We start from the raw sequence: 25967 nt of genomic DNA, 5'->3' as shown, positions 1-25967 counted from the left end.
ACAGTGCTCCAGGTGAGAGCAGAGTAGAGGGGCAGGATCACCTCCTTTGACCTGCTGGTCACGCTCCTTTTGATGCAGCCCAGGATACGGTTGCTTTCTGGTCTGTGAGCACACACTGAAGCCGGCTCATGTTCATTTTCTCATTCACCAGCACCCCCAAGCCCTTCCTGCAGGGCTGCTCTGAATCTCTTCTCTGCCCAACCTGTAGCTGTGCCTGGGATTGCTCTGACCCAGGTGTAGGACCTTGCACTTGGCATGGTTATACCTGCTCTTAAATCCTGCTGCACAGCCATAAATAAAACCTATAGCTGCACACATGTTTAAGCTCTCTGAGTAGAAATGAATTTAATTTCAAGCTTAAATACTTTCTTAATTGCTTATTCCATGGGTAGATACCCAGGATTTGCCTGGGTGCCTTTGTCCTAGACTATGTGGGACTTAAATATTTAAGCCAATCCAACATGATTTTGTGAAAACTCTGTGGTTTTAGAGGTTATTCTGGTTTTTAGAGGTTATTCAGTCTTCCTTTTTGTCAGTATTCACATCACTGGTGAATTTCCAATTGCTAGTGCTTAAGCTGAGTTCATGTCTGCTACCATCGAGAGATGTGTTATGGATAGGAGACCTTTAGTTAAGATTCATGTGTCATCATCACTTAAAATATTTTGAGAACAGATTAGACAAAATTCTGTATAATTTGAAGCCATATGTTCATCTGTGGAGGATCTGGAGTTTGTTTAATTCACCAGCAAAGGGATTGAGTAATTTGGGTAGCACCTGGTTTTCTTGAAGGACTCTTTCAGCTTAGCTAGTGATCTTGTTAATGGCAGGAATGACTGCCATTTGGACTTGCATCATTAGTTGTAACAGGCATCTGAGTAGCAGCTGGGTGTCTGATAGCATATTCATCCTGTATTTTCCTGAGAAAGAACTACCATCTCTTGGAAGTGCCTGATGAGGGTGTTGGGTTATGGTTCCTTTTCCCCACCTTCCACCACCACCCCCCCAACTTGGTTTCCTTCCTTCTTTTCCTGTTGCAGAAGTAATTAACAGGATGAGCATCCATTAGGTGCTTCCCCTGTGCAGCTCCCACTTCAGCAGCAGAATGCAGATAGCTTTGCAGTCATTAACAAGGTTGAACTTTAAAAAGAAATGTGCTACAAAAGAGGATTTTCTTATTCATCTCACTGTTTGCAACACTGCAAGCTTGAGGAGGCTGGTGTTTCTTATGTAGAATAGCTGGTCTCATAGGGCTTACTGGCTCTCTGCAGCACACATCGAATTAGGCCACAGATACTTTCTGTCTTGGGCTAATTTAGAAACAGCTCTTTGAGTATTGCCCACTGGAATTTCCTTTAAGAGCCATCAAACTGATGTAACAACCACAATTCCCTTTCTCCTCAGAAGGTCCTGTCCGTGATAGGAAATGGAAGCAGGGTGGTTTGTCTCTTGCACTGGATGTTGTGCTACTTGGTTCTTAACAGCAGCATCTGCAGGATTTGGGAGCGCAAGGAGAACATGGATTTTAGAAGTTCATTTCTTTGCATGCCATTTCATGCTCCTGAAGTCAGATCACTTCATTGCACGGTGTGGTCATGTACCTGTTAACGTTGTGCCAAGTGTTAGAGCATGTTTTGGGCTGTTGGACGCTGTGTACTAAGCTTTGTGGGTTAATACATTAAGATTTGGCACTGATGGATAAACCCAAGCGTGGGGTAGGACTGACAGTGAGGAGTTTCCTCACTTCATGGGAGGAAAGAAATCCTTGCCAATTGATTCTGAAAAATCAAGCAAAAAAAAAGCTGTGTTCTCCCCAGTCACCTGCAGTTGTATTGATGGGGGGGAGCAGATGCTTCTGTGCATGTCCCCCCTGCTCAGAAACGGGGATGGATGGGGGTATAGACCTGCTGCTCCCAGTCCTGCCTCGCCATGCTGTGCTTGCCAGCAATGGCATTTCTCCTTTTCATGATACAGAAATCACATGCTTTTTGGGTGCAGCTAGAATATATACTTGTGCTACTACATCAGACACTGCAGTTGCCCTGTTGTCACACAGACTGCAAAATGTAGTTCAGTTCGTGTGAAAGCTCCCTCTCCAAGGCCAAAATAGCTTTAGTTGTAGAAGGCAGCAGCATATAATATACCCCCAAACACATAACCTTGGGGGTATGTTTTAGGTGCTGTGGGATTCAGTGCTGCGGGTGAGATCTAACCTATTGAAATGAGTGTCAGGGGAACTAAAGTTAATTTCATGGCTCCCATGCCACATTTGCCTCTCAGTGGTAACCTCATTGGGAGCTGATGTAGCTGACTGATAGAAGAACTCTGTCCTGCTTATTAACACAGGGCTCTGCAGTTACAAATTAGTGCTTATTCATCTATGAAGAGCGTTTGCTATCACCATCCGCAGCAAGAGTACAGAAGAGAGCTCCACCAAACTCCAAAGAGAAGAGCCTGTTGGCAGCCTTCGTGATAATCAGAATAAATGCAGAGAAATACTGTGCTCAGCCCCTGTGATGTCTATCAGGGAGCTATTTCAGTTGCTCCCTGAGGCATTCACATCTCAGCCCATCTGTGTCTGATCCTAAATTACTTATGGCTGTGAGAGATAAGGGATTTCCCCATAGATAAGGGGAGGGGGGGGCGGAACATAATTTCTGTGTTTGATATTTATATTAATGGCACAGCACGCAGAAAGCACTTAATTCCCAAGAAGTAGAATGTAGGTGACATAAAAATATCGGTGAAGATTAGATAGGAAGAAAAAGACACTGCCTCCAGCAGCTGCTGCTTTCCCTTGAAAATGGTCCCCTTGGTAGAGGATCAGGTGACAATGAGTTTGATGAGCATTGAAAATGAAATTCTCTAATAGCACAATCCACCTGCAAGCCAAATGTCACACAAAGACCCTGGCAAGACTGAAGGAAGAAAGAGGGAACATAACAGACTTTGTATTGCAGCAGCCTCTACCCTCAAAGTGCTTCCCAACCACCATGACTGAAGTTGCTGATCTCACTTCTTGGAAAGGCAGAGACACTTATGGCCATTTTCAGAAGCCAGGAGACTGAACAGTGACACGATGGCGTTGTCTTCACAAGAAGGTACTCTGAGTTGCCTCTTGTCTCCTAGTCATTAAGTGAATTGTAGCTTCAGCTGGGACAGGTTGTGCTCAACAGGTAAAGGAGGAGCTTGCCCTTTGGATCGCCTCCCCCAGAAATGCATCTACAGGCTTTGTTTACACGTAGGGACAATCCTGGACAATGTTACGCCAGCACTACCCCAGGATTCATAGCACTGAATGTTTAGTTCATACCTTAGGTGAACTGAGCATAAGTTCCACCTTTTGGAAGCATTTCTTGTCATTAATGCAGCTGTCAGAACATTCTCCATCACGTCTGCGGGATGATGTCTTGTGCTGCCACTTGTAATAGGGACTGGAGGCTCTGATAATGCAGCAGTCCTTGGAAAAAATCCGTGACACCATCTTGTTATGTACTAGAGAAATACACTGTTTGCAAGTTGTGTGCTCGTGTTCTTACACAAATAGAGAGCTTCTGGCACAGTACATCTGCCTCTCATTCTGGACCATCTACAAAACAGGGACAATATACAGGTTTTATACCATCGTGATCTCTCCTTTTCACTGTGCAGAAACTTTAACTGATACCAAATCCTGTCACATGTGGTATGTTGAAGTGAAATGGTACAGGACTGTGATATACACATGCACTATTTCTACCTATGGCAAAGGAAAAGCTTTGCAAAAAAAGTGAAACGTATTTGAGACTCTACTTGGGCTGAAATTGAACTTGGAAAGTGCTCACGAAAGGCCTTGGCATAAGCAGAGCTGGAGAAGTCAATTTGCTTTCCCAGATCTTAGTTCTGTCTATTTACAAAGCAGAAGTGAGACTGTTTCCTTAACTTTATGAAGAAATTAGAGATTGTGGAATGATAACCAAAGTTCCATGATACTATTACAGTTTCAGGCTACTTCACACCTGAAAGGCCTAAAGCTGAGCTTTTCCATGGGTTTATATTTTACATGCATTCATCTATCTGTGCACTATTAAATCTGTGATTCATATGTTGGAGTAATATGTTAGTAAAAGCCCACATTAGTAAGTGCTTAGCGTTACCTTCAATAAAGACAGCATTTGATGGTTTGTGACATTAGGGAGAGCTTCTTTCTGCGGTATGCTGAAATTTCCCTTAGGCCTTTTTCAGTGAGGTTGGGATGGGCTTGATTGGAAAATTTAATGGGTTCCATTTAATGGTTTCCATTCCCTTTTGCCAGGCTGGTCTTTAAAGCTGCACTTTCATGATGTGTGAATTTCTCTCCATTTGAAGAACTAACATCAGATACAACACAGCGAGCAGGTTTTAGAAATGAGCTATTAGGCAGAGAAGAGGCGCTTTTAAGATGCTCGCAAGTTGCACAGCAACCAGGGGAACTCGCAGTCATTTGATTCCTCAAATGACTCTGACTTTGACTCAGGGGAAAAACAGTTTTATTCTCCCCTCAGAGCTTTCTCTCATATGTGATGAAGAGAAAATGTGTTTACACGTTTTCCCCCTTACAAAAAAAGTTGTACCTCATCGCAGAGAAATGGCACCATCTATTACCATGTAAATTACTGCAGAACGCATCCAGGCACAGCTCCTGCTTGGGATCTTAAAAGAGAATATATAGCAGTGTAACCTTCTGTTTCTTCTGGCTTTTAGACAACCCATGCTGACCCTTCTGAAATCACAGATTAAACCCCAGCCAACTAAAGGACAGTCAGTGCTGGATGGTTTTGCAGTGTCTGTGGAATTGTTTCTTTCACCAGTTTCCGCATTCCAAGTCTCAAGACTTTTACAATAACATTTTCTGATCGTTGCAGGCTGCAGGTCTTGGTTTCTTCTGGAGTTCATCACCCCATCAACTGTTGTCCAGTTTCTGCTGCACACGTGTGTAGCTTGGTTCCAAATCACGTGTGTTTCTGATGTTGTCTCTTGATGCCCTCTGGAGCAGTGTCACTTGTATGTTAGATGCAGCAGTCTTATTTATCATAGTAGTAACAGATAAACATCCCACTTCATAAATGCCAGATATTCCTCTTGGAGATCTTACTTTCAATACTAACTCAGGTCAGCTCATCTATTCGAACTACCCATTCCAGAATGGTTTGATTCTGATATAAACAGCCTGATGTAGCATATAAAATGTATTCACAAGATCTAAAAATACCTACAGAAATGAATGACTTTATGAGACTGAGCAACTTGGTTTTCCCTTTGCTTGCCCTTGGTTTAGTCTTCTATGAAAGGTGTCTTTTCCTTGGTAAACGCTGTTAGAACTATGGTGTCCACTGGAAGTGTGGTTCCTTCTAATACAGCTGTGTCCTATCAGAGATGTAGTTATATTGCTGCAGGAGTATGTTTATCAGTAACTGTATCCATGCTAAGACAGTTTTTCTGGTTTCATTACAGCAAAGTGTAATGGGCATCCTCAAACAACAGTTGAGATTGCTCAGTGAGACATCTGAATTTGTTAGCTCAGAAGTGTAACTTCATTAAGATGGATTATCAATCAGATGCGTAAGGAAAACAAAGCTGTCTTGGTCTTGCAGACATCTCTAATGAGCGATGGGAAACGTTTTGAGAACCATGGGGCTGTCAGGGTATGATCAGGAGCACAAAGTCTGCTGGCATAGACCAGAGTTTAAATTTCCAGAGGATGTTAGGTGTTGGAGCAGTCTGAAGTAGCTGCAACCTGAGCGTGTCTGGTATGGAGTCACTGGGATGCAGTAAATCGCCATCAGAACGCTGGTTTTTGCAGAGTGAAGGTGAACTTTCAGTGTCACTTTTGGTACTGATCAAAGATTTCTGTTTGCCTCTGCTTCATCCCTTCCGTTTTACAGCTGCTCTCCTCTGTAACAGCGAGGCACGTTTACAGACGTGCTGTCCTGCTTCCCAGCAGACATCGCCTGCCTTCACTTCACATTACTGCATGCTGTCTCATGCCCCCCCCGGCCCACACACACATATGCTGGCCTCCTTGCACTAAACCACGTGCTGCACCCCACACGCTTCTGGAGGCATTCTCTCTCCCTCTCTCACACACCCTTTCCCTCTTGTCTCATCTTTTAGTCACTTTCTAAAGATGCTGACGCTGATTTGTTTGAGGCGGTCGAGACCTGAAACACTCTGAGAAGAAACGTGCTGGAAGAGAAACACATGGGAAGACAAAAAGCTCGTAGTAGTTTTCGTTGTAGCTCTTTTGCACAAGGCTCCCTGTGTGGTGAGCGAGTGATCTACGTAAGGATGCTTCAAATAGAAAAACACTCCCAGAAGAAATCTTAAACCCTATGCAGAAAAACAAGAGTGAAATCTCCCTCTTTTCTACCCTCTGTCTCCAAAATACGCTTTTCCACTCCGTAACCAGCCCTAAACTCAACATGAGGGTCTGTGTGGGCTCTAACACATACGTATGGGGGAGTGCACATAAAGCACCAGTCAGTAATGATCTTTCTTTGGTTTTTCTTCCTCTCCTCAGTTTGTTGCTCAGCCAAACTGCCAGCAGCTACTAGCAACACTCTGGTATGATGGCTTTCCAGGATGGAGGCGGAAACACTGGGCAGTAAAACTCTTGACCTGTGTCACCATTGGACTGCTATTTCCTGTGCTATCCGTGGCATATCTGATTGCACCGAAGAGCAGGCTGGGACTGTTCATTAAAAAGCCATTTATAAAGTTTATCTGCCACACCGGCTCTTACCTAACCTTCCTCTTCATGCTCCTGCTGGCGTCGCAGCACATCGTCAGGACTGACCTTCACATGCAGGGACCACCTCCCACCATCGTGGAATGGATGATCCTGCCCTGGGTTCTAGGTAAATCACAAACACAAACATGCCTGAGCCACAGTCTCCTGACTCGCACCCATGGCAACTGTGGGGAGACTCATTCCTGATCTCAGCATCAGCAGCATGTAAAGAGATTTGGCAGCCAGCTTCAGTAACTGCATAAAACAGCTGGGCTCCTTCTGGAACAACAGATCCCATTGGCCTAGGGCTCTTCTGCTGTTCATATTGCCATCTGACATGCCATCAGACATGACCCTGAGTAAACCGCAGCAGACACAGCTCTCTCCTTGCTTCCCCCATGCTCTGTGTGAGGAACGGGTTAGGAATTAGCTTCTGGGTCATGCTAGTAACAAATAGTGTCACCTCTCATGCTGGCTTAGTTCTGCTGGCTGATACGTGGCAGAAGGCAGTGCCCAGAGCCTGACTCTGCTTTCACCCTCTCACTGATCTGTGCCCAGAGCCAGTGCACAGGTACCAGACCTGATTCCTGGGGTCCAGACTCCCAAATAGCCTAAGGCTGGCAGAAAAGATAAATCTCACTCTGCCGTATGCCTCTGTGCTAATAAACACCGACTAAATCAATATCTACTGCTCTAATATAAGCACTGGAAGGAGAGAGTGTTTATTACAAGGAGGCTCTTACTGCAGTCACAGTGGGCAACCACAGCTGTGAAGAAAAGGTGCCAGTGTTCCTGAGGGCAGGACGTACGGGTGAGGTAGTGAGATGGGACAGGGGAAAGCAGATAGAGCCTCTGAGGGAGAAGAGCAGAGAAACCAAGTTGGATGTGTTTTTTATGAGCAAGAAGCATTTACCCTCTCAAACTGAGCTTCAACACAAAGGCAAGCAAAAACCTGAGACCTCCATTAGAAGCATGATCTCCCCTTTAACTACACTCACATCTCCTTTGCTGTGCCATGAACATGTAGCACCACTATGAGCTGGGGTGTTACCAGAAGGCCTGCTCACTGGAAGTGGTTTCCATACCTTTACAGCTCTCCTCCATCCTCTGCCAATACAGCCCTGGTCAGTTCATTGCAAAACCCCAGAGATCAGGTACCAGTGAATTAAGACTGTCTGGTAGAGGGCAGTGGCCTGGAAAGCCACACTGATGCTGGTGGAAAACAAGAAAATAAGAGTTGCAAACAAAATCCATTCCAGTGGTGACCCAGGGCACTTTGCCTCTTCCATAGCTCTACCACAACTTACAAATGGTAACTCAAGGCTCACCATCTTGTTAAACTGATTTATGCCATTGAACACATGTGTTGGTAGAAACTCCAGCATAAGCTGAGGAGGTTAAACGTCTCTATTGAGCTTAGGTGATCTCTTCACTTTATCCTTAACTTTGTGGTTAAAACTGAGGGAAATGGTAAACATTTCAGCAAAATTGATTAGCTGAAGGATAATCCATTAAAAAACCCCTGTCAAAGTCACCTCTTACAGCTGCCTGCTCCTCCTTTGGAGTTCCTGTGTTTTGGATAAGTAGGGATATTGTGGGACTGTGTATTGAGAAATTAGAACAGTTTCACCAGCATAAAGGTTATGGTTTAAGAAATATTTTCCACAATAAAAGGAGAGAGAGAGCAGGCACACACGGCATTGCTGTAACTATAGTAACCAGCAGCGATAACTCTCTATAAATACAGTGCATGAGTTCTTCAACAGGCTCCTCTCTGTTGATTTATTTCATTCCATGGTTTTGTGTGCATGCAAAGATTTGGAGGCAGCTGTAATAAAACCACCCCGTTGGCCTTGACGTTGCCTGACCATTGACCTGCTGGCTGGCAGCTGAAGATCTAAGATAGATATTTAGGTGTTTGCAGCAGTTCATTTCAACGTTATCTGCTCTTCAGATCGAGCTTTCAGGTCCTAAAGCTGGAGTTGCAGGTAGCATTTCAGTGACCACTGCAGTGTCCTGTGGTTAGGGACCGGCAGCAATTTGGGTAACTATGTTGGTAATGCACCTAAGGTGTATTTTGTTGGTTTCTTTTTCTTTTCATATGTTTCGGGTCTTCATTCAAGGAAAATGTTGTAAACTGAGTAATTTAAAGTATCTGGGGGCTCTATAGATACTCTCAGAAGCATACAGATGATGAAGGAGCCTAGCTGCCATTTGCTTTTAATGGGACTTATGCTTTCAAAAATGCTTAAACAGTTCTACAGTAAAGGACACGTAAGTTACTTAGAATTAGAATTGTGAGTCTAGCAGTCAGGTAAGGAACTTCAGAAGCTGGCCCTCTCCCCACCAGCCCCAAGGAGGTAGAGTGAAGGTTAGCAGGTGCCAGAAATGATTACCAGAAGGCATTTCAGAGTTGAGATGATGGGCTCTGGCCGTACCCTCAGGAGCAAATATTCACCTCACAGAACCCATAGCCGTATCTGACACCAGGTGAGTCAGTCCCACTGCCAGGCTGCAGTGCCTTTCTTCCTGCCGAGTCCTACCTTTTCTCACAAGTGGTCCCAATGGGCTTTTTATGCAGCAAGAAGCATCAATACAGTGACTGAGCACAGAGAATGAATTCACTTCTTCCTTCTTTGGTGTGATATTTCTAGGTCAGGGAGGAAATGTACTGGCACACAGAAGCCGGTGCTAGTGTTGCATGTTCTGCAGAGACAGTCAGGAAAAATCAGTGCTGTCCAACTGAGCAATGAGTTACTGATAGTTTCTGGGAGAGCAGACAATCTGTTAGAAACTATATAAAATACAGTGGCATAAATAGTTTATTCGTGTAGAACAAATTTGACCTGAGCCAATCCGCTCATACTAGCTGTAATTAACATACATTTCAAGCAGTTTCCTTGTGTGTATGTCTGGAGCCCTACATAGGAAACCTGGGTCTTTTTCATCTCTCTCTAGACTCCATTCCCCACAGAGTTGTAAAATGCTTCATGATCAGCACTATTGTACTTTGTCAAAGACAGGAGGGATGAGACACTTTTTCCAAGCTATTAATTTAGAATTGTCTTTTATTTCAGCAGGTATACACAGTGCTTTAATGGCAAATAATACCTTGTCATGTCAATGAACTCTCTTTCTTTCTACAGGTTTTATCTGGGGAGAAATCAAGGAGATGTGGGATGGTGGATTCAATGAGTATGTACATGACTGGTGGAATCTGATGGATTTTGCAATGAACTCCCTCTACCTTGCAACTATCTCCCTTAAAATTGTTGCCTACGTCAAGGTACGGTATCTTGGGAGAGATAATTTGTAACTCGCTTCTGAGAACTGTAGTGCACAGGGTAGTAGCTGTCAAAATCAAAGAGAAAAGCTGCTTTTTCACCTGGAAATTCACCTGGAAAGCTTAGGAATTTGTTTGGAGAATGCTCATCCTTCTCACCCTGACATTTAAATCAAGACTGAAGTAGATTGTTTGGGCAGTAGGTAGAAGTTTCCCCATTTGGTGTCAATTTTGTAGCTCCTTAGTTGTCAAACATCCGTTTTGTTTTCCATACTGACGCTGGACATCTTTCAACAATTCTAGATATAGTGAAAACATGAATCTAAAATAAAACAGTAAAGTTAAAAGCAAGAATAGGGTTATCTGAAAGCATCTGCAGCCAAGATTTATAAGCTGTGAAAAGTCTACCAAGAAAAGCAGGCCTGCTAGTAGGAGGCTTCTGTCTCATACAAAAGAGTCAACTTATTCTCTTCAATATATAGCTTTAAACCATAGGCAAAGAAATGACAAAGGAGCATGCTGGAACTTTGATATTGTGTAGACGCTTCACTGTCATCTTCCATTGATGGCAAGAACGCACAGCAGAGCTCATCCTCAAAAGCACCTTCCACATTTATCAACTTCTGATGCTCCATTTAGCGTATGCCCATGTTTTGAAGCCAGAGAATGGCCTGAAGCACTTTCCTTCTGTCTCTCTGTTTCAAAGACCCAGACAAGGCACAAATGGTCTCCTGCAAACTTCTTTATGCAATGGCTCTGTGACTTCAGTCTGTGCGTGCTTGGCCTGGTTCTTCTCTTGGTCTGAATCTGCGGTAATCTGCAGTAACTGCACTGCAGTGAGTGTAATTACACAGGTGTAAATCAAGTAATTGAAGTCTGCTCCTTGGCCATTTGTGCACTTTCCAGGTTCCCTGTGCTACTGTTGGTTTTGCCCTGCTAGAAGAATACTGCTTGTTTTAGCCCAGCTCCTAATAACCAGGACAAGCACTTCCCCCAGGTAACCTTGTTTAGTCCCACCCAAGCATGTGCACAGGCAGAGAGGAAATGAGGAGAAAGCAGCACAAAGCTCATTGACTCCACCATGGCAAGCAGTCTGCTGTGGGGTCTTTTTAAAAATCCAGGATGCTGCATAGCACTGAGTTAGCTTTTCAAAGGGAAGAGCTTTAACATAGCTGCTGCTCCCTGAAGAGGCAGCTCTGTAACAGCATCAAAGCAGGAAGAGATTACATCTTTTTTCTCCCAGGATTCAGAACCAGGGAGGAAATTACAGACTTGAAAGGTTGGCCTTTAAACTGAGAGCAATAAAAAAAAATAATGCTGGAAATGGGAAGATTCACAAACAAATCTTAAAATGTTAACAATCTTGTTCTTTCTCACACACAAATGACTAGAAGAGCTGTGCATCCATAGACTTACACAGTCACATACTGAGATTTAAGCTCATAGCCAAACCACATGTACAAAGGAGGTACAGCTTTGTTTGTATACTCTGTAAGAGCTACAGTTACTTACAGGCTGACTACAAAGACCTATATGCCAGTACACAAAAGGAATATATCTGTCTCTGAGTACAGATCAGACCCTCTTGGATTAAACCTGGCTGATCTAAGGTCTGCTCCAGTGTCAGACAATTCTGAGAGGTGCATAAAATCTCCTATCGGAGTAGTTCTGAACCAGCATGCCCGCAGAAGTTCCCTTCTAAGTGACCTATGTCACTTAGAGGCTGCAGTATGCTCTGAAACATGAGGATATATAACACTGATAATGGCTTCAAAACCTTTTGCAACATGATTTGTAAAGGTTTTTGTTATTTATAGAACAGCCCCGAGCTGGAAAAGGCTGGGATATATGCCAATATACCATGTTCTAACACTTCTTAGAACTTCAAAGGATTACATGGACATTTAGATTTCTGCCAAATATCAGAAAAATAAATTGCAAACTGACACTAATGTTTTCCATCCTTGTTTTTATGTGGTGACTTTTTCTTGTTTTGATTTGACTGGTTCCAAGACCTGACCCTAATATCATCCAATACCAATGAAATCTTCCGGCTAATTATAGGGTAAAAATACTTTCTTAATCAGCTTTCCTTTGTTGCATTGAATTATCATGTAATGAGGAAGGGTAAATGTGACTGCCTGGTGTAACTTACTTGTACTAGTCTGAATGCATCTCTGCTCTGTTTCATTTTGTGATGCCCAACCCAACCAACTCCAGCCTCCCTAGACACCCAGCTTCATTAGATACCTCTGAAATCTTTTATCTGTGATGGCTAGGTTGCTCTGAAGAGTCTACTGATTACCAAGCAGGGATATATCATCAGGGCCAATATATGACCCTAACAAGCTGCTTTAATAATAGATGTGAGATGAAGATGACCTTTTCACATACCTTTACATGCAGTCTATGCTAAGCCCTAGCAGAGGGTCCCTGGGCTGCTATGTCCAGGCAGCATGCAGAAGAGAATTGCAAACAGCTATACAAATCTGCTGTCTGTGCAGGGGAGACTTTCCAATCCCACCCACCCACCCCCAGTGCTGGATACTGGCAAAAAGTTAACATGGCTACCTGTTTGTAAGCATTTTAAGACCCATCTTCAAATCAAGTTAACAGGCGCGGGTCATGATGTTCATGTAATAAAGAGCAGTTTGGAAATGTCAGAAACAATCAGAGGTCATGCTGCAATGCCTTTGTATCATGTCTCAGCTCCGCCATACAGAGGAATTGTTTGAAATACCAACTTGCTTTCAGCTGTGTCCTTGAAAGAAAATTGTGAGCTCACATGTTGGACCTTCAGATTTAAATAGAAAAGTCCCCTAAATTCATCTGTCTCTGATGTTTCTTCCTTTTAAGAGACACAAAAATTATTTTAGGAGTCCTAAACACACTGGCTGCACTGTTAGCTATATATTCCAAGTACATTTTTGCCTTTTATACATGGGAAATGAGCAGAGACAAATGTTAAGAGGACAATTATTCTTGACATTAAAATGTCTTTGACTCCATTCTGTTGTGCCAGTGTAGTTAAGCCAGAGTAGTTAACATTTATACAACCAGCTCGTTTGTGTAACCTATTTGCATCTGGCTGCTCTTTGCTCAGAAAATGCTTCTGCTTTTACAGTTGCATTACAAACCAAGTTAATGTTATAATTGATGCACTCAAATGTATCCAGTGCTTCAGCTGTAATTAGGACCTGTGCTTTAGCAACTCTCCTAAAATTGCCATGGCAAATTAACTAATAAAATTAATTTGAAGAAAGTGTTTTGTTTCTGGGCTGTTGGCGAGGTTTTGAGATTACCAGGGAAGGAAAGCATCCATTTCTTAGGCTCACCAGTTCATTGCTTCCCCTCTTCCCTCCTCCATCCCCTGGATTCTTCCAGGAATGTGCAAGTGTTCTCAATGTGCGATCATTTTTAGGAGCAAAAGGAAAGAAAAGGTAGTGGGGAATTTCTGACCTGAACTCTTTAAGCATTGAAATAGGTTGTGGACGAGCCCGTGGACCTGAAGGACCTGCAAACAGTGAACTCAGAATTCAAAAGCCTTGTTTTCTAAGTTTAGGCTAAGACCAGCCAATGTTCCAGAAGCCTCTGAAGAGTCTAAAACTACTTCTCATGGTAGTGGTTACATGTATTAGAGGATGTGTCTTTTTACGTTATCTGAGAGCAGTTACAACATAATTAACTTTTATACCCTTGTTATTTCTTTCAGTATAACGGTTCTCGTCCAAGGGAGGAGTGGGAGATGTGGCACCCGACTCTCATTGCAGAAGCCCTCTTTGCAATATCCAACATCTTAAGTTCCTTGCGTCTCATATCCCTGTTTACAGCAAATTCACACCTGGGACCCTTGCAGATTTCTCTGGGACGCATGCTGCTAGACATCCTTAAGTTCCTTTTTATCTACTGCCTGGTGCTTCTGGCTTTTGCCAATGGACTGAACCAGCTTTATTTTTACTATGAGACCAGTGCCTCGGAGGAACCCAACAACTGCAAGGGGATCCGATGTGAGAAACAGAACAATGCCTTCTCCACGTAAGAGGTCCTTTCCTTTCCATTTGTAAGCGTGACTTCCACTGTCACTCTGTTACCTGCCTTTGCCTGGTGTCTTGTCGCTGCGCTGACAGTGCCCTTATTTATTCATTTGCAAGTATCAGGTGAGCTGGTTGATGCTGCAGGAAAGGTGTGAGGGAACTGGGGCAGACATTCTGCTGAGCTTTGCTATCAGAAAGACTTACTTATGTCTGCAAGTTCTGGATGAAGCTGTCACCCTATGTGATCCTGAAACTTACGTTTTATTACGGCTGTGTTCAATCCCAGTGTGTTTCAGAAAGCAAGGATACTTTGGCCATGATAATTGTAAAGAAGGAAAGAAGGAGAAGCTAAACAAAATGTAGCAACCAAGGGAGAAACATAAGAAAAAAGACATCAGTCTCACCCAGGGCTTTTTTATGCACGCATGATGACGTTGCAGGCTTCTCTGCTTTCCTTGCGGTGCGGTGAGACTACAATCCCAGCAAAACCCTTTTTTTGCTGGAAACGCTGATACTTTACTGAGATGTTGGCATGGAAATGGCTGTGGTGACAGCTGGCAGGGCTGAAAGAGATAGCACATGCTGAAAAATAACATGAATTCTCTTTCTGATGTATTTGTTTTAATTACTAATAGTGCAAATAATTATAATAATCAGCCCCTGTGCCTTTATTCTTGCCGCTTGCACAGTACTTAAAACACAATGGGAAGAGAAATAAATAAAGCACGGTCTAGAAAAAGGCCTACGCCCTGCAAACAAGCAAACCAGAACTGTTGTCCACCAGGCTATGCTAAATGAAGTGAAACTTGTCATAACGCCCAATAATTCTCCACCCTTCCTCAGCTGAAGGCTTGAGGTTAAGAAAGGATTTGTGACACACTTGCACTGTTATCAAAAGCAGATGATGGCTGAGGCCACATGATGAGGTGGGGAGAGGAAAGGCTCCAGCACTGCCCTGTGGGCTCTGTGCTTTAAAGAAGCAGGGGGTTTTCACAGGATAGAGCCCAGCTTTACAAGAGCATCCTGACTCGATAGACCAGACACGCTGCTGGTTTCCACTGCAGAGCAGGAGCACCACAGGCTTGATTAATTTTCTCGGGAAGCCCCCCTCTATCTGGAAGGAGTGAATGGAACTGCACTGTGCTAATGAAAAGCAGAATTAAAGACTTCGGTCTGGTTTGTATGTTAATTGCTTCCCATGCCCCAGAAATGTGCCGTGCTGCCCTTGCAAAGGAATCAAGTTAACACAATCCTATTCCTTGACCTGCGTCCATACTGATGCAGCAGCCAGAGGGAGAAACGTTTGGCGAGCACAGTGTTTGTTAAATGGCAACTTCTAGCACAGGAAGGAGCAAACCCAAGTTCAGAACCAGAGCCTGCCTTCCCCTGGAGCTAGGGTGAGCAGATGTGCTTAGTTCTGCGTTCTAGCTTGGGCCTGTCTCCACTGCAAACCAGTTGCTTTACGGATTTCACTGTCAGCAGGTTAGGGGAAAAAACAACAGCAGGATTTGACTGAAGAAAAAGGGCCTTGAGTCAGTGGGGAAAAGAAAAAGCTCTTCAAGCCTGTAAGAAGGTGTAATATCTTGGGAAGTGGCAATGATACAGAACCACTCGACAGAAAGTGTGCAGATCAGCTTAAATACAGACCACAGTTTCTCCCACCCTAGCATTCAGTTTAAACCCCCTGCCAAGGAGAATGTAGCACAGAGAGGAAATTGAGGGGGCTCAGCCTTTATGGCAGAGGCTTGTGTAAAACAAAATCGCAGTGGGAGGGGATCCATTAGGACCGAGGTCTCCTGGCAGGGGACAGAATGCTCCGCGGTTACTTTTTGTTTGAGACTTGCTTAAGAAATGTATTTAACATGTCCTTAAAGGTTTAAATAGTCGTTATTAACACCCCCGGTACAAGCTGACACTTGGCCCCTGAGCAGATGCACAGCATGGGGGACTGGCTGAGAACAAGCAACCTGCAGAACGGAACATTGTATTGTTGGGCTGGAGTGAGTTCAAGTCAGAGCTGGTGGTACCTCAGGTTTGCTCATAGTTCATCCCTAATGAAAGAATAAATGTAAAAAGCTTTCAATCAGTACCCTTTGATTCCTGCCAGCATTTCTAGGCGCTCACACAATGAGACCTAATTTCCTAAGGGGAGGAAAAGCAAGACGCCACTCGTGTTTGTACAGCTTGTTTAAAACGTGACACCTATTTACTGCTGCATTATTTCCTATTAGTCCCAAAGGATGGGTTTAATATTTCTTGGTGAGGAAATTTTCTGCATTGCGAACACAGATCATGGGAAAGTAATATTCCTTTGTGACAGCAATGAGGTGAAGTCATGAATAATTTAAGGTTTTGTGCTTCAGCCTCACCTTGGAAAGCTTGGGCAATTTGAAAATGTGTTTATCGCTGTGATTCTGGCAGCTGGAGGAAGGAGAAGAGAGAGAGGAAGAGGAGGAAGGGGTGGAGGCAGTCACACCTCACTGCCTGCTCTCCTTCTCACTGGAGGGACACACTGGTGTCCAGGGCTGTTCCCCAGGGGCTGCAGGAGGGTTCCTGCAGCAGAGGAGCACTTGCTCTCTGTGGAGAGATGGTGGTGCTTTGGGATTTATCCAGTTTGCTTCAGATGCAGGATGTACTCATCAAGAGGGGGAGTCTCTCGATCGCAATTAACAAAATTCCCTTTCTAAAGCTGCTTCCCCCAAGTAGGGTGCTTCTTGGGTGAGATGGTTTAGTGTGAGGTGTCCCTGCCCATGGCACGGGGTTGGAACTGGATGATCTTAAGGTCCTTTCCAACCCTAACTATTCTAGGATTCTATTCTATGATTCTATGAGTGGTGTGAGCCCCACCTGAAACAATTACTGTGGAAAGAGATCATGGTTCTGACCTGGCATTAAGGAGAGAGTAACTAAGCCTTACTTCTCTGCAGAGGTGCAGAAAACAGTTGCTGTCTTTTTCATGTCCACATGTAAACATGTTTGCCTTAGTCTGGGCCCAAATTATACTCCTGGTTAGTAGTGTGAATTCAGACCAATGCAGTGATCTCTGGTTTCAGGTTCATGACAGGAACCTCTGTCTCCCCTGAGCCTAATCAGTACTTCTGCTGCTAATAGTTAAAAGATAGCTGGCACTCTCGCGTTTTTAGCAGGGGAATGTTTAGCATTCTTATTTTACCACCTCACTTACTTAACAAAGCTAACAAACAGCCTGACTTTTGGGAGAAAGGATTTTTGCTTTAAAGAGTCTTTATAGTCTTGGCCAGTGAAAAACGTAAGATATGTCCACAAAATACAAAGAAACGAAATCCCCATACGAAGCAAGGGGGTTACATGTGGAGCAGATGCCTGGAGAAGGCTGGGGTACAGATTCCTGGCATGTCAAGTAACGTATCTGAATTGTTTGCATTGATTTTTCCAGTAGTAGCTTTTGAAAATACCTACTGCCCTCCGGCCAAAATGGGAACTCTTAAACAGGAATATAAATGTCATTTTTTGATTATATAAATGCCATATTCTGGAAAGCCAGAACAAAGATGCCCAAATAGAGCAATTATTTAGATTGCTGATTATGTATTTGACGTGATTGCGAAAGGTCACTTGTCTCTGGCTGAAGCAAATAGAGACCTGGGATGATCTCATCAGCTGTAAAGCACAGTGAGGTCAGGTCTAGTTCATCTATGGAAGGAAGACTTCAAAAGAAGAAAAACCTCTTGAGCTGAATTAAAGTGATGACTCTCATCTGAGTCATTTCTGATCAGTCATTACTGATCAATTCTTGCAGTGCTGTTGCCGGCCCTGCGCTGCGGTGGTGGGAGCTGCTGCACAAGCAAGCCACAGAGAGCAGCATTTTTGACCTCATGCACTGCAAACTGACAGGGTCTTAGCACACTGGCCTGGCTCACTTGCAGCCAAATCAATGGCAAGCTCTCAGCCTGTATTAGAGCAAAGGTGCAAGTCAATGTGGTTTCTCCCATCTCCTACCTCGTGTTGCATTGTTGTTGTGCACTGTTTAACTACTGCTGTACTTGGGGGTGGGTTCCCTGAACATTGAGTCTGCAGATGTGTTAATGATGGAGGCACTGATTGAACAGGAGAGTTTGTGTCTACAGATAACAGCAGTGTCACAGCACAGCAATTCTAATTAGAGGGAATATGTCGTGGCTGTTCTTTCGGTGTGTGTAGAGCGCAAAAAGGAACTTTGGGTTCCTTCAGGGCACTTATGCTTGCTGCACCTCACAATGATACGGACAGGATTCTTGGACAGGTAGCAAATGTTGATGTGACACAGCTCTCACATGCATTGGCCAATGGGTCACTGTGGCTGGAGTGAGGACTGTCCCCAGGGAGAATAAATGGCTGCACTGAGCAGCCACTTTGGAGTGCCCCAGGCTTCTGATGCCTAATGTGTTCTCCAGCACCTGAACCAGGCATTGTTTTCCATTCCCCAGAGCCAGGCAGCCAAGTAAAAACCTGTTTTTATTTGCAGACTTTTCGAGACCCTCCAGTCGCTCTTCTGGTCTGTGTTTGGTCTGCTCAATCTCTACGTCACCAACGTGAAAGCCAGACACGAGTTCACAGAGTTTGTTGGGGCCACTATGTTTGGGACCTACAACGTCATCTCCCTCGTCGTGCTGCTGAACATGCTCATAGCCATGATGAACAACTCCTACCAGCTCATTGCTGTAAGTTATCTCATTCTCTCTCTCTCTCTCGGCTTTTATTTTTCTTCCATGTGCTTCATCTGTTTGGCTTGCAGCAAATGCGTATCTTCTGGGATGCTGGAGGCTGCTGCCTCCTCTTTTTGACAGCAGATAGTTGGGATTTCTACTCACTAGCCTAAAATCATGCTTGCAGAGGAGGTTTTGCTCAGTTTGTAATGCTACCTCAGTGGAAAAGGCTTATCAGCTGTTATCTGCCCTTGTCACCTCACTGGTCACCTTGGCATGAGCAGCTGATTTACTTGGCAGCAGAGAGGGTATCTAAAAGGAAAGCCTTCCCACTGCTTCTTGATGTTGGGCTTTAACTTGGGGTGCTATTTTTTCCCCCTCTCTCCTATTACTGTTCTCTCGTTTGAGAATGTGTCAGAAGCCCAGTCCTGTAATTTCTTACTCCACAGTCTTCCCACTGAAATTAGATCATTGCCATCTGTAACACCAGCCAGCCTCCTGGCAGCTGACACTCTAGACCCATAATCTCCGAGCCACCTCAGCGCAGGATGGATCTGAGCTGCCAGTTGGCTGTAGAGCCAGTTTCAGACCTTATCTTCATTTGAATGTTCAGAACTGGTCTCTACTGTAATCTCATTCTGTGTACCTAAAAGCCAATCTGCACATTGATGATTAAATTTGTCAACAGATTGAAAACTGCAGCAGTGTGGCCCTGCATTTTAAGGCTGTTCAGGTAAATTGCACAGACAGTATGGAAGGAAGTTAAATCTTGTGTGCACAGTACTTAAGGTAAATCAACGGGCACTTACTTTCCAGTGCTGACACCTAACATGATAGGTTTAGAGCTAGTGAGATGATGAAGTGTTACATCACCTGTGAACAGAAACAGGAGTTGGGAAAGTCATTTGTCTCCTCAGCTGCTCACTCAGTAGAGACGCCATGGAGACTTCCTTCTCTGCTCTTGGATTTACTCTAGAACATGAAACAGAGGAAAAATAGAACCAGTCAAACCGGTGATACTTTTGGACACCTGATCTTTATCACGTTAAAAAGTATGAGAAAAACTGGACCATTGACCTTCCAAACAAGCAGAAAGGCAGCTTATCACAAAGCATCAGGGAGCTGTATCAGTCTTTCAGTGCTTTAAGTGCTTTCTCTTTGTTCAGTGCTACTCCTCACATTCCAGGGAGACTGGAATGAGGGGCAGGAAACAAAGATACTCTCCTTGGCCTTTTTGTCCCATTCCCCTTCCTTTATTGTCATCAAATAGGCTTGTCACTGACAGAAAGCCCAAACCTAAGATTGGCTAAGAACAGCAGTATTTTCCATTCACTGGGACACAAACCACTCATCATTCTTTTCCCTGAGTAATCTGAGTGGTTCAGTGACACATTACAAACCATCCCACATGACTTCAGAGACCCATCATAACAATTAACTGAAGTGAATGGTCCAGAGCAGGACTTGTGTTAATGTTTTTGGAGCAGTTGGGAACAGTGAATTGCGAGATCAAAAGGTATTGTTTGTGAGAGGCCTGAAGGTGAAGGACTGAACTCACCGGATAAACCTGGCCATAACACCCAATTCAGCATGCATGAGTCCTTACTCAGAGGAAGGATAGTGAAAATGCCACAGGATATTCTTTGTCACTTAAGCTGTCATATCGCAATGGCTGCTGAGAGCAGTGGCATTGCTTGGGAAGGCAAGAGCAGTCACTTCCAGCCCCTTCTCATGCAGCTTGGTGTTTGAAGCTAATAGTTCTGCGTGCTCACAGCATTCTCTTAGGGACAAGTTTTCCTCGTGTGACAAACATCAACTAATCTCTTCCCTGAAGAAAACAACTCATTAATAGATGTTGCGCTTTACAACTGTGGTCAGTTTTTAACCTCCTGTAATCAGCTCTACCCCTTTCCGAATCACAGTAGACTGGTTGCTAGACTGGGCATTTCTTCCTCCTGGTATTTAAATTACATTGAATACACATGGAATGACAGTGTTCCAGGGAAGAAGGAGGGGAAAGGACCCTTGGGGTGGGGTGGAGGTCTTCTCAAATACCTCAATAGGAAACCGCGTGCCATGTGCAGGGCTCTGCAGAGAAATAAGATGAGCTAGACCCCAGGGATGAGAGTGCATCTCTGCTGTTGATTTCCCTGCAATGGAGTGATCAGGACACCTTAATTAATTCCACTTGCTAATGAGCCAGTGGCACTGCTGCAATGCAAACAGTCTTTCTCCCCTGATTTTTTGCAGGGACAAATACATTAATGCATTTGTAGCAGTTACTCATCAAGTTAGCGTCTCTCCATTGTCTCCTATATATACATCAATTCTGCTGTGTATTTCTTCACTCTTCATTGTGTCTCCACAGTGTGGGGCTTAGGGCTCGGTAGTTAGTTAAGCACTGTAGGTGCACACCGTGAAACCACAGGGTTTCTGTGGAAGGCAGAGCAAGGCAAGCAAAGAGTAAAACCTCCACACCGCTCTGAGTGATTCCTCACCCACAGGAGGAAGAATTTTCCTGCCATAATTTTGTTGGGGTTTTTTCACTAAGCTATTTCAGCCTTCAATAAACACATCTTTCTGGGGGTACCCCGAGGCAGTTTCAATATTGATTTCTTTACATGCAGCCCATTTTTCTCTTTTGCCAAACTGGTTCCAGCAGGCACAATGTTTCACTGCCAAAGCAAACAAAATCCAAACACACACCAGCATTTGCACCGCGTCTGTACTCGAGGATCAGAATGTTCTATGCAAGCAGCACATAATGCGGCTGGGTGTGATGCACGGCCGGGTCCTCATCTCAATACCTTCCAGACGTGACAGAAATACCCTCACCCGATTAATAGCAGAGGAATACATCATGATGGCAAGAGGAAGGACAATGGAGCTTATCTGAGAGTAGCCAGGTGACTCCATCATTCCTAAGTGGCAGAAAGTAGCAGAGTGGGTAATGAGGACACTTCATCTGATAGCCTGCTTCTCATAGGAATGCCACTTGCCTGTTAATAGTTACACAATCTGTAATCTCCTCAAAGTAATGTGGCAGTGGGTGGTACTGGGGGTCCAAGGGTACATTTTGAAGGGAATTAGCAATCTACACACATTTTCTGAAAGCATGTTCCTTATGGACACATCTGTGATGCTCTGGGAAGTCATGCAGGAATTAGTCACTGGAACTGTACCAACAGTTCTGACTCTGCAGCTGCAGGAGCAATGGGAAGCAAGATCGACTGAAGAACAGCAACTAAGACCCATCCGCAGGAGGAAAACCGTAGGGGTGTGAACTCCTAATCTGAGTGCCAGGTGAGTGAGAGAGATAAATGGCACACACCAGCACTGCAGCATGAGGCATCCCACTGACATACTAAGCAGAGATTTAAGCATCTCGAAAGGAGCTTTCAGGTGTTTTAGGGAAGTCCAACGATGCTTAATACTGCAGGGATAGCAAAATAGGCCCGAGAAAAATGACCTCTAACTACTGTGAGTGAAAATGAAGGTGTTACAGCTTCAAGTGTGTCATACACAGTGTATGTGTGATGTTGGAATGACTTCATTCTAGCAATAGGTATTAAGTTATGAAATTGGTTTGTATTTTGTATCCTCCTGTTGGTTTGCATGTCTTGTTATTTTAAGCTGGTTCATCTCAGGCAGCTGTGACTGCAAAAGACAGTATATATATATTATATGTAGTATATATAGTATATATATAATATATATATTTGTACTCTGGGAGTGTATGACCAAGCTGAGACACAGTTGCCAGTGTTAAGACTGGAGAACTTAGGGCCTTGGACACCAAACTAGGATTGCAGTTTTAAATGATGGCATGAGATAGATCGGATTAGTACATATTGTGGAGGGCAGGAATGAAAATGGTAAATACTTGGCACAGCAAAACAAAACCAGTGCAGTAAACAGAACCAGTTGGTATGTGCAGCTAAAAATAAGTGATTGCTTTCAGGAGATTAAGCGTAGGGATATTGTACATGGAATTCTGCATAGCAGAGAACTTAAAATGAAAGCACAACGGAATATAAAGACTTCTGAGCTCCCTGTTCCATTGTTTCGAAGGTAACCTTGGATTTCCCCCAGGCAGTAGTATCAAACTTTTCTTCATCTACAGAGACCAAGAATTCCTCCAGTTTTCTGCACCAATTGAGCTGCCTCAGTAATTGGGCCCCAGTCTAATTCACAACAGCAGCAGAAATTCTTTTCCCCACTGTGATCTATGACCCTTAGTACTGTCAAAAAAATGTTGCACCTCCTCTGCTTGCGTGACCTGCACAGTTATTACTTGGTGGCTTTGCCAAGGAAGAACTTTATGAATCTATAAACTTAGTTCAAGATTCACAGCTCGACAGGGTTTGGGGTGGTAGATTGCTCCCCTGTAGAGAAAAGGCCAGCTCCAAAGCCTGGACTCAAATCAAAGCTATTACAAAGCATCAGGAAGGTGTTCATCTCACAAGCCCTCAGAACCATTCATTTGAATTTCTTAGGAGAAATTGAGATGTATTTGGTTTTTAACTCTGTCATACAGCAGGAAATGAAATTACGCTCTTATTACACTCCTGTTGCCAGTATGAGCTGGGATTAATGTCTCCTGAAGTTTTTTATGATGTAGCAAAACAACTAGGCTCTGGAAAGGGGATTAAGTGGTTCTTTGGTATGCTGGATGAGTGAAATACCACTGATTGTCCCCCAGTTTTATGGCCCTTGGGGACTCCAGCTGACCAGCACACGCATCCCATTCCGTTGGTCCCTACCCGCAAGCAGGTAATATGCTCCAGTCTTTGCTTCATTCTGCAATGCAGCTGTAATTACCCAGATCTCAATTACTGCGCTCCCAGAACTCATCTGTGTCATCAGTAATAATTAATTGAAATCACAAGCTCTCCTGAACTTACTCGAGGCCTTTTGTGACATTTGGACGGGCAGATTCCTGGTACATCTCCCTGCGGAGTGCGATATGTGTCGAGAAACGCTGGACCCCTGCTCTGCAGGTCCCTCCTGGGTAGCTGCAGCACATCTTTAGAGGAGTGGGATCGATTCCAAGGCTGGATGCTCTCTCTGTGGCTTTTGACTCGATGTGAGGGACCCCCAGGAGCTTTTCATTTGAAAGTGAAGGGAAAAACATTGGAGCAGCAGCGTGCCAGGATGCTGCCGTACAGCTAGTGGCCTGCGTGTGAAATTAGCCCGGAGCCTTGCTCTAGACTGGCAGGCAGTTAATTACTTTTTGTTAGCAAGCTCAAGTATTCATTTGAAGGTGTAGAACTGTTTGTCTTTTTGCTGGCTTTGGCCTAATTACATATAACCCATGGACTTGAATCAAGTTGTTAATATTCATCTGGTGTTTGCAGAGCCTCTAAATGGAAGCACTCAGTGTGCTCTGACTTCACACGCAGCATCTTTCTTCTGCTGTTAGACTAGACAAAACTAATTCTCCATCCTAGAGGCCAGTCCTGCAGACCCCTGCCCACGAGAGTATTGTCACCAGGATCAGCAAGTTAATGCTGTCTGGTGTTTTCAGTCTTTGAAACCCCAGATATTTACCTGACCCTGTGTACCACCACGGCCAAACCGTTTCGAGACTTAGATAGAGGAGCAAAACCATTACATTTAAGTGAAAACCAAGACAAGCTTGCAATCTGCAGGTGACCCCTGGTCTGGATCAAGATATTACAGGGAATTTGCCGGCATTTACACAGGTGGGGTCTGGTTTCTGGGGTGTAGTTAACACACCAGTGCCCTGCATGACAGGTCAATAATTCTCTGCCCATTTCGTGCAAAGCACCGCAGCAAGGTTTGCTCTTGCTACATGACAGGAGCTGAAGTATCCAGATGGAACCACATAGGTTGCAGCCCCCTGCATTATCCCATCTTTTATTTAGGCCTGACAAGCTCAATTAGCATTATCTTGCGCTTCTGCATCAGGGGGACTTCAGCTAAAAAGGCAGAAGAGGAAAAGTGAAAGACAAAGGAAAAAATACTGAGGAAAAACTAAAAGGTTTTATCTTGGAAGAGCTTTCACCTGATGCTGAGCAACGGCAACAGCTATATTAAGAATCCCCTGAAACATGACTGTTTAGATGCCAGTGGTTCAGAGATTTCCTTTCCAACACACTGCAGTCCAGCAAATAAGTTGATGCTGATTTTATTACAGGTTAAATAGGAAACATACAACTCCATCCAATTAAACAGGAAGCTGTCTCATAACCTGGATGCTGTGCTGTGGCTCCTGGGCTGTGTTCCTATTCTCTGGTCCGACTCCTGCAGCTCAGACCCTGCTTTCAGAGTCAGCTTCATCTCCTGACTCAATGCTACCTGCATGGCTCAGGATTCACTTGGAGACTTGAGCGATCTCATACATTTATAATGGGTCCCTTTCTTCGGGCTCAAGGATATATTTAAATGACTGGGATGTTAACTAAGATTCTTCAGCAATTACTCAATTTTTGGCAGCTCAGCTCAGCTCAGGCACTGCATTAAGTGACTGTACAAGCAGGCTGATTTCCAGAGGTGTTGGGCACCTGCTTCTCCTGCTGGTGGGATGACCTTTAGAGACTCAATACAAGACACAGTCAAGCCTTGCTGAGGAAAGGCAGCTTATGACCAGCCAAAAATACTAAAGCATCTAGTACCTGCGTACATGTACACGGTTTCATTCCTTGACTATGGGAGTTTGGGAATGATCGTTTCATTCTTTTAGCTACTTGAGGAAGGGACATAAGGGCTGTGGACGTATGTGCACAACAAGGTTGTAAAGCATAAGGAGAGACAGTGAGGCAGAGCTTTGCTTCAGGGAAATGCCAGCAACACAGGAAAACAGCTCCCAGGGTCAGGGCAATCAGGATTTCACTGTGTTCCTACCCTCCTGGTCAGCTCCATGTGACCGGGTACTCTGGTGAGCATTCCTGTAGCACAGGAGTCAGCAGCAAAGACCATCAAATGTAGTTGGTGATTGTTCATAATCAGAACTCAGATCTGAAAGTTACAAATGGCCCTAAAGAACACACTAAATAAACTGTTAGACCTTTAAATACCTGTGTTGCAGTTGACATCATGTTTCCCAGCTGATGGCACAGCCTTATTATGGCACAGAGTGGATCCTGGGATCTGGAATCCACATGTGGATCCGAACTGGGATTTTTCTTCTTGGGAAGAATTCCTCTTGGAAACTAAAAAAGAAAAAAAAAAAGGATAAATAAATAAAGAGGGGTACAGAGAAATACCTGATTCTC

General features: G+C 44.1%; 1 protein-coding gene and 1 long non-coding RNA gene across 4 annotated transcripts in view; one reads left to right on the top strand and one right to left on the bottom strand.

Annotated features, from left to right (window-relative positions):
* The window catches only part of TRPC5 (transient receptor potential cation channel subfamily C member 5), a 94912-nt gene that overhangs the window by 56471 nt on the left and 12474 nt on the right, over positions 1 to 25967 (top strand). Inside the window, exons 4-7 of the mRNA XM_061445735.1 lie at positions 6539 to 6875; positions 9895 to 10034; positions 13744 to 14066; positions 18549 to 18744. Coding sequence (XP_061301719.1) covers positions 6539 to 6875; positions 9895 to 10034; positions 13744 to 14066; positions 18549 to 18744 — 996 coding nt within the window. The remainder of the gene's footprint in view (positions 1 to 6538; positions 6876 to 9894; positions 10035 to 13743; positions 14067 to 18548; positions 18745 to 25967) is intronic.
* LOC133265337 (uncharacterized) lies at positions 1809 to 25967 on the bottom strand. 3 transcript variants are annotated; one of them, XR_009741932.1, is made up of 7 exons: positions 25770 to 25967; positions 19603 to 19701; positions 14470 to 14628; positions 6761 to 6871; positions 4624 to 5779; positions 4137 to 4349; positions 1809 to 3589 (listed from the first exon to the last, which is right to left on the bottom strand). It is a non-coding gene; the product is annotated as an uncharacterized LOC133265337 (long non-coding RNA). The 3 variants fall into 3 exon arrangements; XR_009741931.1 differs by having other exon boundaries at positions 4137 to 5779; XR_009741933.1 differs by lacking the exon at positions 14470 to 14628 and having other exon boundaries at positions 4137 to 5779.

Source organism: Pezoporus flaviventris, unplaced genomic scaffold (assembly GCF_033815535.1).
Source record: "Pezoporus flaviventris isolate CSIRO_AGI_PZ_B2104156 unplaced genomic scaffold, CSIRO_AGI_Pfla_v1 ptg000005l, whole genome shotgun sequence".
Classification (NCBI taxonomy): Eukaryota; Metazoa; Chordata; class Aves; order Psittaciformes; family Psittacidae; genus Pezoporus; species Pezoporus flaviventris.
Note: the sequence above shows the minus strand (reverse complement) of the source record. Positions and strands in the feature narration are given on the sequence as shown.